The following is a 12,271-nucleotide window of genomic DNA, read 5'->3' as shown; positions in this document are numbered from 1 at the left end:
ATTTAGAAATACTGGCTACAAATACCATGGCAAATACGACAGCAGTTATGAAGTCATTTTCTCACAATGCAAACTGCCTCAATATGGTGTAATCTAAATTGCTTCATCATGGAGTCACAGAATAATATACAAGCATTTTACAAACTAAAGTCAATGTTGCATTTTTAATTTAAAAAATATGAAAGATTATGTTTCTAAGAAGGGGGAAGCAGACAACAGTGCAAATAAAATGATCACAGCATCTGTTTTTAAAATCTTATTTTTCATGTGAATTGAATATATAAGTATTTGCACAGCTCCCAAAACAATACCCACAGAAGCAAGTTTTGATATTAAGTGTTAAATACCTGTCAAAAATCGATCCCTCTCTTTTCCATTCAGAGGCTTCTTGGCTGTGGCTGCTTCATCTTCAACAGTAGCTACATAATCCAGTAGCCTGGACACCAGCATTACAACCCAGCTGATCATGGGAATGTCTAAAACCCCTTCAAAATAAACAGATTTGAGTGTCTTAATGACGTTTTAAAGCCATAACAAACTAATCTTAAAGAAACCATAAAAAGCATTTGATGGCATACATTTCACTAGGCCACAAAGATTCCACACCCTTTTTCTTTTTTTAATGAGGATATGAGTCTGAGCACTCACAAATGAAGGAAGAAATCCAACACTCAGTATAGAATTCAGGTGCAAGAGAGTATGTCACAGTTCTCTAAGTCTGAGGAAGTCAGAAGTCAACAGCTTCACCTCTACTGTTAAAGCTAAAAATTAAGCAGCATTTAAAAGAAGAAATAACCAAAAATTGTATGTTTACATTTCCTAAAAAACAAACGCTGACTGGCAGCTGCTCGCACTAAGACACATAAATTAGATGTCTCACATTCCATAGTGTGAAATTCCTCCATCAACCAGGTCTCCAAGAAGACAGCTAGAACCATGCACCCAAATACCTTTATTCTTACTCCTTTGTTAGTGTATTTTCATGTAGCCATTTCACTAAGATGTCAGAAAGCCAAGACTGAGTCCAGATGACATGAACCATGCTGGCAGCACTAGGGACTGTCTATTGTCTATTTGAGTCTCACACACACTAAATGCAGTATTTTTTTGTATAGGCAGAAAAAAACCCTACATCTTGCGTATCATGCATGAAAAATCTTTGTGCGCAAATCCAAATGTACACTTCTGAAGTGAACTCATGAGTGCTCAATAATGACCAGAAGCCTACAATTAATGACCACTTAATCACAGGATTATGCAGACAGCATACTTGTACATCATGTCAATACAGTAAAGTCATCAGTACTGGAGATTAAACGCATATTTTCAAATCTGTGAACTGCACTGACAGCCACATTTAACTACACTACACTTTTCGTTCACTGACCTCAAAAAAACTTTAATTAGCTCACACTATTTTTAATTCCAGATCAAACAAGAAAACTAAAGCACAGAAATGCTTCCTCCAAAAATCACACACAGCGGCTGCCAGCCCAAGTAATCGGATACAGGCCCTGACTTAATTCCAGTTTCCTGTCCACAGTGGCAGAAAGCAACCCACCCCAAGCAGGCAGCGGAACAGGAGGCCTTTCCATTACAGGACCTGAACAGGAACTGCAGACTTAATTGCAAGAATAAAAATGAGTAGCACTGATGACTGCTGTATACCTTTTAAGTTGCCAGAATAAAAAGGAGGGAGGCCTGCTGCAGGGTGAAGTATACACCTTTTCATACTTCTGTCTAAATAAGTGCATTTCTTTCCTTTTTATCTCTTAAATAAGTAAATAAATAGAAATTTTCAGTTTCTCTCCCTCCCTCCAAGTGTCTTTTGCTTACTCCTTCCCCCCCTCTTTGCTTCAAAGCTTACAACTTCTCTCTACCCACACCACTCACCTCTTGCTCTGATTGTCCTTCTCCTTTCTGACTTTTTCCCCATTAAGTTTTCCCCCTCTGACACTCGGTTATTCATGACAGCTCTCAAGAAGGGATTTCTTCTGCCGCACCTGATGCTTCCACCACACATAATAATGCCCTAGTACTCACCTGTACTGTCCAGGAGGAAGGAAGCTGGAAGACCAGCAAATAAAGCTCTGAAGTATCAGTTACTTCTGCTTCCTAAAGTCCTCCATGAGGACAACTAGTAAAGCAAGAGCTATGAAAGGAATTGGCAGCTGTGGGGAGAGTGCAAACAGAAGTAGAGGAGATGTAAGCTTGGGTTTGGCTCAAATTAGTTAGAGACTACAGAAGGATATGGCCATGATAAAGTACAAGATAGGCCAATGGGAAGTAATAGGACAGCTTCTGACATGAGCTGAAGGCTTGTTTACATCAGGACACAAGGTAAATAAGTAAGGAGAGTCTCAGCTGGCATTTACCAACTTCACAAGGCTAAGAATTTTCAACAACCTATCTTCTACAATGCTCTGCTATATGTACATAACAAACGAAGTAGCCTAGAGTCTGATGTTTTCAAAAGTGAGCATTTTCTTCAACCTTGGGTGGTTAAGAAAACACAGAAAATCAAGTTGGCAGAATTTAACTTCAGTAATTTTTCAGAGTAAAAAGAAAAGGTAAGTTCTGCAGAAACCTCATAGATACACCTAATAAACTTCTCTTCATATCTGTATTTTACCTCAAAAGCTTGAAAGTTAGAAAAGGATCTCCAGAGCAGAAACGGCATGTGTTTCCAAAATTCTAAATTCCAAAGTTATTCACAAAAGAGACTGGAGCTGTTTATACATTGGATACTCCCCCACTTAGTTAAAACTTTGAAGATTCCTAGCTGAATCAAAAGCAACCAAATAGATTTTGCTCAGGTTTAAGTGGGGGTGAGGGGAGGAATCTCTTTTAGCACCTAAAGAACAAGAAGTTTCAGCACATTTTTAAAGACAACTGTGTTTCGGAAATATAGTAACCAAGCAATTTCTTCTTTTAATGCACCAAATTGTGAGCTAGTCTCTCAATTTTCTAGCTTATAATGAAAATATACATTCCCAAATTAGAGGGCTACCTTCAGTTCTTCTGTGCACAGGTAAATGAGGTTGCAGTGGTGACAGCAGGTTATCCAGGAGATTAAGTAAGCTTTCTAAAACACCACTGTTGCTAAGCGATCTTTGGCCAATGCAAGAAAGCAACATGAAGACCCTAAAAATAAAATTTACATATTTAAGATTTTATTTCTTTTTCAGATCCAGTAATACCGTGACACACCCCTTATAGAACAGTATTTCCCTAGGCTTTCATTGAGACACAAGCAGATTGCTACTGAAAGCAGTACTATGGACCCAGCAACTGAACTGGATTTCATGGTCTATTGTTGAAAGGATAATGCAGTGTTTTTAGGTGAACATTTTCTCTTTCGTCCTCAAGAGGTCAGTAGAGCATTCTGCTTTGTACATCTGACATAACATCTCATCTGTTTTATTTCCTGTTAGATATGATCTACTAAATAGCAGGGATAGAGAATTAAATATTCTTATATCTTTGAATTAATTAATTTTAAAAAAATGAAGATATAAATACTGCTGTCCAAATAAGGCAGAAAGCCACAGAACAGCAAATATGTTTGATTAAAATAAATGCTAATGTTTAGAATATCAAAGACCTCAATCAATAACCTGAAACAATCAACACAACATTCATTGCTCGGCTGTATGCTTTTGCTATTATCTCACAGAACTCCTTTGTATTAAATGCTAATAGCATGCTTTCCTGTCTCAACCTTACTTCCAAACACATTAGAAAAGCAGCTCTACAATAAGGGTGCACTTAAGCCTGGTAAAGGAGAAAGCAATTTTTGACACTAGGGAGAAATCCTGCTAGGTATGCAAAGATCTCCAAGTAAGGAAAAAGAGCAACTAATTGTAGTGCAAGCACCAAACAGGTGCAATAAAAAACTGAATTCAGACATTTATCATTTGCAGTGCTTTTGGGGACCATTTCTTAAATCAGTGGAATAGAGATGGGTAAGCATCCTTCAGCCACATTTTGTCAATTCCAATGTTAAGTTATGAACAACAGAATTACTGAAGTGATTTAAAGGTAACATAGCAATACAGACTTACAGCTTACCTGTCTTGTGGGAATATGAGAAGTTGCTCTGAATTGTATAATTCTTGCAATACATTTGACAGAAACTGACCCCACCATCTTTCCCCTCCACAGAGCTGAACAAGCAGAAGGCCAGTATGCAACCGTATCTTAGGGGTTCCACTGATACACAGATGTTTAAATAATTCTTCACAAGCTTGAGCATGGAAGGTACTTTGTAGAACCACAGGAACAGAGTGCCCTTTCAAGAAAAGGTAACAAGCAGCAATGTTTAAGGAGACAAGGGCTTCAAAACACAGGAGGAAAGAGTTTGTAGGAAGTTTTAAACACTGTAAGATTAGACTAATTGGCACAGGGGGAAGGAGGAAGGAACAGGGAGATGGCAATTTGCAGGTAACCCATAAAGACCAGGCAATTTGGCCAAAACCAAATCCGTTTTATGTCCGTGCACATATTCCCACAGAATCTACGCAGAGTAAAAAGCCCTAGTTTTGCTTAAGAACAAACTGGCACAGAAAATTACAAGACAGAAGCAGGTGTCTATCAACAGGACAATGTTGTTCTTTTTGTTTCACCTTTTTTCTTCACCTTTTTTATTTCAAAGAAACAAAAAATGTTTCACCTTTTTTTTTTTCAAAGCAAGACAAACCCCACCACTCCTACTCAGACTTCAATTCTGATTCTCCAAGAACTCTTCCCATGGCAAGTTTAGGAAATAAAAATCCTTACTGGATATTAACTATCACAAACTGTGTGGAGATAATGGATTTATTACTCCCCACACACAGCCCACTCCTCCCACCCCCCGAGCAATTTCTGCTTCCCCTCCCCACTTACAACTGTCTAATCCATCGCAGGTGTTGCACAGGCTTCGATCCTCATGGATCCTTCCACAAGCTGCTTCTAACTATAAAACCAATCTGAATATTCTGCCTGGGCAGTCTTTTGTCACTTCAGCAAACTGAATCAGTCCACAAAGGGATTAGATGAGTGTCTTAACAAAGGAATATGCAGCCAGGACTACAGAAAAGGGAGAAGGACCTCAACACCTTCTCCTACCCTTTTCGGGAGCAGGAAGTGCTCAGGTCACCCATTGATGAACCTTTGCACTATGTTACTAGGTACTAAAATCACATTAAAACATATCTGAACATAGCTTTATAGAAAAGCTTTACAGTGATCAAGTATAGATCAAGAAGTAGAAACACTTGCAAACTGTTGTTACTAACACGACAAAAGTATCAAAACTTCAAAGAATACTAACCATTGGAAGAATGAAGCAAACTAAGCAAGGTATCCAGTAAGTATCTAATGATGGTGCGTAACTGTTCTGTGGATGACATCTGAATCAACTCTTTTGGATCAGACTGCTCCTTCAGTGTTTTCCTGCTTGCACCTAAAGCAACTTTGAGTCTCTGAACAGCATGGTGAGCCAAGTTGAGTTGAAGCTGTAGCTGAATGCAGTCCTGATAAGCAGAAAAGACTCTGCTATCTTCTTCTACTGCCTTATCTGGCTTTCGTAAAAAGTACTGGGCATTGTTAGCGCTATTGAGTGGTGGCAGGTCAATACTCTGCAGAAGGATTTCTAACCGGTGACAGGCCAAATTGTACCTAAAGGGAAACATTCCAACAGACAATTCAATAGATACCAGCAAATACCAATACATTTTAGTCATCCTGCCAGAAGACAACTTCTGGTCCATTTTGAATGCACTGTTAAAACAATAAACCGCTGTAGTCTTTTTATTACTACTATAAAAGATGTTCACTGATACAACTCTACAACAAAGGCAGAGTCTTCTTTAGTCTGAAGACTATCATGGGAAGAAAAAAATAAAAATACATCTATAATATTATGATATCCCAGTACTTTAAGTTCAAATAATCAGGAAGTACATTCTTCTAACCTGCATTGTATGTCTTCTTGCAGTGCAATCATCATTGCCAAATGTTGGTCAATTTCTGGCTGATTTGCAGCTTCACCTTCTCTGAGGGGATCATGCATTAGTTTCAAGTCATTTTCAAAGGGTAAGATATAGGTATGGCCATAATAAAATCCTAACGGGATTTTTGCTCTGGCATTTGTGCTACCATATCGACCAATAACAGTGATCTGAAAGAGAACACAACTATACTGTAACACAATTGTATCAAAACAGGGAAAGTCAAAAATCAATTAAAAAAAATACAGCCAACTAAAGTTTGGTCTAAAGAGAACTTAAGAGAAAGTTCATATATTACCAAAGATCAAGAGTTTAGAAGATAGAGTGTGCAGTCTATATTAACTTTTACCTTCATAAACCTGCAAACTGGGGGTGGTAACAAGTCATGTAGAATAAGTGAATGTGTGCTAATGTCAGTAGCCACTACCAGTCGCCTTCCATCTACTTCTTCTCCTAAAGTCCAGATGTCAATTGACAAAGAAGCCAAATCTCCACAAGTGGGAATCAATACATCCGTCAGCAGTATAGGTCTTCCAAAATCTAAGGTCACGAATCTTCTTGCTCCTAGCGGAAAAACACAGGATGGCCTAAATACCAGTGTGTGCTAAACAGCAAAGAGATGTTACTTCTCAGACAATAAAGTCTTTATCTACATATCGTTCAACAGGCATATATTTCAGGCTAAAAATAGCTGCACAATCTCAAAATATCTTACTACAGCTTGCACACTCTGAAAAGAAATTTTGGCTTCAACTAGTTTGAAGTTGTTAGACTTCGTAAGCATTACTTCAGAGCAGGCTCTCTGTCCAGAGTCCCTCAGCTCCCAGAACTTTTACCTTGATAAGTATCACTGAACACTGGGACTTAAATTTCCAGATACAACAGAAATGCAAACTGAGAAATACCTTTTCTTTGGAAAGCCAAGTGAGACTGCAGCTAAGCAACTTACTCAACACTCTGGAACATATTCCACTTATTTGAAAATGTGTCAAAACTGTTATTAGGAATTCTGTTTTTACCTGAGTGCATTCGCTCTATAATAATTGACTGATGAGGTGGAGGTTGAAGAAAATGTGAAGCGTGAGATATTGCAAGGGCAAGACCAGATCCAAGCGGATTCTGAGGAGTGGGAAAACATCAGTAAAATTAAGTCATTAAAATCTATGCATTTATAATCTGCTCTTGTCAAAAGACTAAGAAAACCTCTTGTGATTTAAAGATGTATCATTTTGACAATACCTTGTTACAGTTACATTTGAGCATGAACCATGAAAATATATTAAATACTAAGCTCAAAGGATTAATAATTCCTTATACAGTTAAGCTAGCTCCAATTAAAAGAAACCATTCGAGGTACTATTAACAACTCCATCATGCTTTCGTAAGTCTTCCTTTTCATGTAGTCTAAATTTAGTGCTGTACATTTCACATCTCGTCCAAATCAACAGTTTTTTACTAGCACCCAAATACAAATCAGATCCTGATACAGCTTAGAGCACTTTGTTTCCCTAACAAAAAAACAAACAAAAATAATTACCGTTCTGGACTTGCTTGTATTTTTGTTATGTGCTGCAAGGTTAACTGTTGGGGGATCAATGACTGAACCAGGGAAAAGCTGAGCAAGTTCTGCATTAATAACAGCAGAAACTGCCTCGTTAGGTGGAGTCAAAGGTGGAGTCATGAATAGAGGGGTTGTTTTTGGTGTGGGTGGAATGACATCTGAAGGATGGATGAAGAACCCTGGGGCTGCTACTGGATTAGAAGGCACAGAGTTGTGAACAGGACCAACTGCTGATGCTGCTGCCGCTGCTGCTGCTGTTGTCTGATGCAGTTTTGCTTCCAGCTTAGCTTTCTGTGGGGAAAATTAAAGCAGTGTATGCAGCAGATAATACTTGTGAATATAGCAGTAGTATTGAATTCAAGTGCAACTTTCATTATAAACCCAAATTTAATAAATCCAAGCTACCTTCAAAACAGGCATGTTAGATAGCCAACTAGAAGCTGAAAAATGAAATACTATTCAATTTAACCTTCCTTGCTGAGGAATGTGAGTAATTAATTGGAGAAATCAAAAATACTAAAATACCTACAAGTGAACAGTAAAACAGGGTCAGCACAGCCAAGCTTCATACTGACAGCGGCTTTATGACTGGTACTTCCCTGTGTCAGCATTTGCACTTCTCACTTCAGTGGCCTTTTTCAATTTCAGACTGATACACTTATGTATTAAGACTTGGTCTTGATTACAAACTCCCAACCCACCCTCAAAATAACAAAAAAGTAAGTCAGGAAGACCAAAGAAGCATGGGAGAGACTCTCAGCATTAATAACAGTGCAGAGCTGTTCCTTCCTCACATACAGTATGGGGAAAGAAAAGGAAAAAAATAAAAAAAAAGGTAACTAGCTCTGTGACTACTTTCTCAGCTTTTGAAGTTTAGAGACACCATTAAAAAAATAGCTAAATAGCCTCCAACCTGTTGCTGAAGCTTCAAAAGCTGCTGCTGTTTCTCTTGCAGCACCTGGAGCTGTTGCTCGGCTGAGGCCATTGCATGAGAGAGAGACTGCAAAGCTACCTGGGCTGCTGAACTCAGTGCTGTCGAGGCTTCCCCAACTGTTCCAGAAGAGAGGCCACCAACTGCTGGGGTAACCCCAAAGGTACTCACTGGCATGAAGCAAAAAAACAAAACAAAAACATGTATGTAGAAAATAAATGATAAAACACACCTTTAAATTAATTCCTTACTAATTGTTAACAGCCATGTAATAACAACAGGAAGATCTTTTATCCAGTTCTTGCTACAAAGTAGTACCATCTTGAATTACAAAGTATATGGCTTATAGACTACGCACACTCATGACAGATGCAACATTCTCATTAAAGTAAAGCCACCAAATACCCTGGAATTTTTCTGCCACATAAGGCTGCAAAGTAAAGATGCAAGCTTGTATGTTACCCTCTTTGATAGAAAAAAATTGATCCAATTTAATACATTTAGAATCCTGTTTGTTTGTTAAGCTCCAAGAAGTAACTATTTAAAAAACCAAAACACATTTCAACACTTACAAAGCTGTCTGCAATCTGTTTGGCACACAATGTTCATTATGTCCAATTAAAAATAACTGTATTGTGGAACTATGCTAAGTAGAAAAAATGAAAAATTGTATATACCAGTAAACGTACTTGCATCGTCCCTTTCTATTCTGGTTCCATCACTTGTTGAAACACAGGTAAAGTGCAGAGGTTCAACTTCCAGAAGTCCAGTAAGGGAAGTAAAGCTACCTTCCGCAGCTGCACAGCTACATATTTTCCCATTTCCTGAAAGAGAAATAAATATCTGTACAATGAGCTTATGTTTTCTTGATAGTGACATCTCAAGTCATGAAGAGCTGAAAGGAACAACTAAAGATAATCCACATATTTTATTACTTCACTTTGTGGAACAAACACCTTAACACTATCACATCCACAATATAAATGGAAATATATTTTTTAATGGATAATATTGCCAAATCTGAGCAGAGTACCTTAGTAAATCACACTAACAAATGTGACAGCAGTAGCATAGTGCAATCTTAATTCCAGATAAAAATTATACATGATGATCTATTCTGTCCGCACTGTAAGAAAATTATCTTGCAAAAGTATTGATGCTACTGGAAAGAAGAGAAAGGAAACAACAGACCAAGATCACACACACAGTTAGAATAAAAACTAGGCTACTACTCAATATGCTAACAAATTCACAGTGATGTATGGAGGGAGATGGGAAGGAGATGGACAAAAGCATACAAGAAAAGGCAAGGAAAGAAGTCACTATGACTGGTGAATTTGCTTGCTATGAAAAGAATTTCCTGAAAGGTAAAAACTATCTCATTCTTAGGACATTCCAAGGCCTAAAGATTCACTTACAACCTAACCTAAGAGGACAGATATAAATATGCTTTAAGGTATTTTAATGTGTCTGAAACAGAGAACATCTCATTAAATCTAATATTTAAGTAAAAGAGTGCCATGTGGCAGCTTGCCAGCTTCAGAAAAATCCATTTAGATTTCTATGTCTGTGAGGTGGTTGCTACTTTAAATGAATAGTAACACATCTCAAGGAAGCTGCTCAACAGAAGGGACAGATGCTTCCTAGACGATTCAGACTCGGGGAACGGCAGCAGCCTTCCTGTTTAATCTCTAGCCTTTTCTTAGATCTTCCACAGTATAAGAAAAGAACAGATACAAAAAAGAGCCTTTTTTCTTGCCCTAAGGGCTACAGGATATGTAAGAGATCTCAAGATGCAAAGAATATCTTGAACTTCATTATGTACAGCTATAAAACAGGCGGCAAGTATAAAATCCGATCCTCATTAAAGGAAAACAGTATAGTAGAAAGAATTACTAATTCTTCCACAATAGGTAACTGTAAAACATACATACCTGATAGAACATCAGACAAATCAATTTCATCTGACTGTACTCCAATGCTGCTGTTATATATATTTTTACAAGAAGAGCCACTTATTTCCAAATCAAACAGAACTGGATCAAAAGGCGAACTATATAATCCATATCTGCAAACAAAACAAGACAAAGAGCACTATTCAAGCACCAAGAATTTATACAAAATCATTTATAGAAAAAGGCCAAATAGTTAATCATCAGGTTTTACTGTATTCCAAACTATTCTTTTTATTCAATTGACATATCTTAGAAATTACCATGTATTATATTTCATGAAAGTGATTTATTAGGTGACCTTATCAAACAGCTTACAATGCTAACTAAATAAGTAACTCTTTGTTACTAAGTTGTTCTGAAGATGTAATACTGTCCTAGAGACATAACACATAATCACACTCGGACATGGAAACTAGAACTACAAGCCTCAGACAATTAGACACAGCAATATGCATGCCTGCATATGGTAAATCAGACATTTATCTGCAGTCAATAAATACACAGTACTGTTTTCCAAACCACTAAAACTTATTCAGCCTCAGCTAGTTATTCCAGCTAGAGTAAGAAGAAAAAATGAAATGCTGCTAGGAATACCAATCAACACTTGTGAGTACTCTAAGTATCTCAACAGAAGAAGATCTTACAATTCTTACTCTGTCAGTAGAAAAAAATGATACAATCACTCAGTTAACAAGGTAGTCCCCAATCAATTATTGTTTTATAAGCCAAGAATAGGAAAATTCAAAGTAATAACAGAATCAGTGTTGGGTTCTTTTGTGTACCAATACCTATTAACAGCAACTGGCAAGAGGATTAAAAAATGGAAATCAGGCCAAATTATTCAACAGGATTAGAAAGAAAGAATGCATCTGTGTAGATACAAAAGTGAGAAACATGTAACATTTTGCGGTTTGACTGGTAAGAACCAAAATAGAAAATACTTTCATGAACACACCAGCAGCAACACAATGTTCCTCCACCTCCTTTTCTCTGCCTTGGAGCAACTTCTCCGTTCTTTAGCAGGCGAGGAAAGCCCCCAGCAACACTGAGATGGCTGGAGTGTTTAAGTGCCTTTTTTGCTCAAGTGGTCACAAAAGGATAAATGTCTACACGAATACTTACAGTATTACACATTATATACCAGCAACAAGGCAGGACACGCTCTAGACATCTCTGAATGTTAAAATGCCTCCATATTAGCTAGGCTCAATGCTTTTTGCCACACAGTACTAAGACTAGTCAGAAAATGACGTTCTAAAGAAGGACAATAATCACTTACAAGCACCTAATAAGGTAGAAAAATTAAGATGAAAACTTTATATTAAGAATAACAAGTATTAGATGAATCCAGGTTGCCCTCTACAAGCATGGAACATTGCATACTGTACATCTAGCAAGACTGATGCTTTGCTTATGAAAAAGGGCCATGCAGCAAACATGAGACAACATGCTACTGTATAGTGGTTACTAAAACACACAAAAATGGTCAGACAAAATTCAGTAGGGTACTTTCACAACCTGTTTTAGAGCTCAGATTCAAAAGCTTAATCTACTAGGTCAGTTCAACATTAAAACTGCTTACTTGCATGATGTAAGTGAAGAGTTTGATTTATTAAGCAAGCAGGTGATAAAACATAAAAAGGGGTTATAAGACCTTTGTAGAACTGGATCAGAATTTGAATGTATTGCAGAAAGTGAAATAATCTGGGCTGGACAGAATATATTTAAATAAGCACAGTGCCTTTTACTGATCTTCCAACAGGAACGATGAGGTTCACAGTTTTAAAATGCATTAGCAATACTTTCCAGAACAGGATATAGAAGATACATC

At 37.5% G+C, this 12,271-nt stretch overlaps 1 protein-coding gene across 8 annotated transcripts in view; it reads right to left on the bottom strand.

Moving 5' to 3' along the window:
* BIRC6 (baculoviral IAP repeat containing 6) overlaps positions 1 to 12,271 on the bottom strand; it is a 173,177-nt gene that overhangs the window by 110,181 nt on the left and 50,725 nt on the right. For 6 of the 8 annotated variants that reach the window (XM_062629560.1, XM_062629558.1, XM_062629559.1 and 3 more), the window contains 11 exons: positions 10,420 to 10,553; positions 9,163 to 9,309; positions 8,468 to 8,655; positions 7,531 to 7,845; positions 7,013 to 7,112; positions 6,343 to 6,557; positions 5,958 to 6,163; positions 5,315 to 5,661; positions 4,072 to 4,291; positions 3,011 to 3,144; positions 348 to 485 (listed from right to left, as the gene is read on the bottom strand). In XM_062629560.1, coding sequence (XP_062485544.1) covers positions 348 to 485; positions 3,011 to 3,144; positions 4,072 to 4,291; positions 5,315 to 5,661; positions 5,958 to 6,163; positions 6,343 to 6,557; positions 7,013 to 7,112; positions 7,531 to 7,845; positions 8,468 to 8,655; positions 9,163 to 9,309; positions 10,420 to 10,553 — 2,144 coding nt within the window. The remainder of the gene's footprint in view (positions 1 to 347; positions 486 to 3,010; positions 3,145 to 4,071; positions 4,292 to 5,314; positions 5,662 to 5,957; positions 6,164 to 6,342; positions 6,558 to 7,012; positions 7,113 to 7,530; positions 7,846 to 8,467; positions 8,656 to 9,162; positions 9,310 to 10,419; positions 10,554 to 12,271) is intronic. The other 2 variants (XM_062629556.1, XM_062629557.1) reach the window with 1 other exon arrangement.

Source organism: Pezoporus occidentalis, unplaced genomic scaffold (genome assembly GCF_034315485.1).
Source record: "Pezoporus occidentalis ecotype Australia unplaced genomic scaffold, CSIRO_AGI_Poc_V1 ctg34, whole genome shotgun sequence".
NCBI classification, from domain to species: Eukaryota; Metazoa; Chordata; class Aves; order Psittaciformes; family Psittacidae; genus Pezoporus; species Pezoporus occidentalis.
Note: the sequence above shows the minus strand (reverse complement) of the source record. Positions and strands in the feature narration are given on the sequence as shown.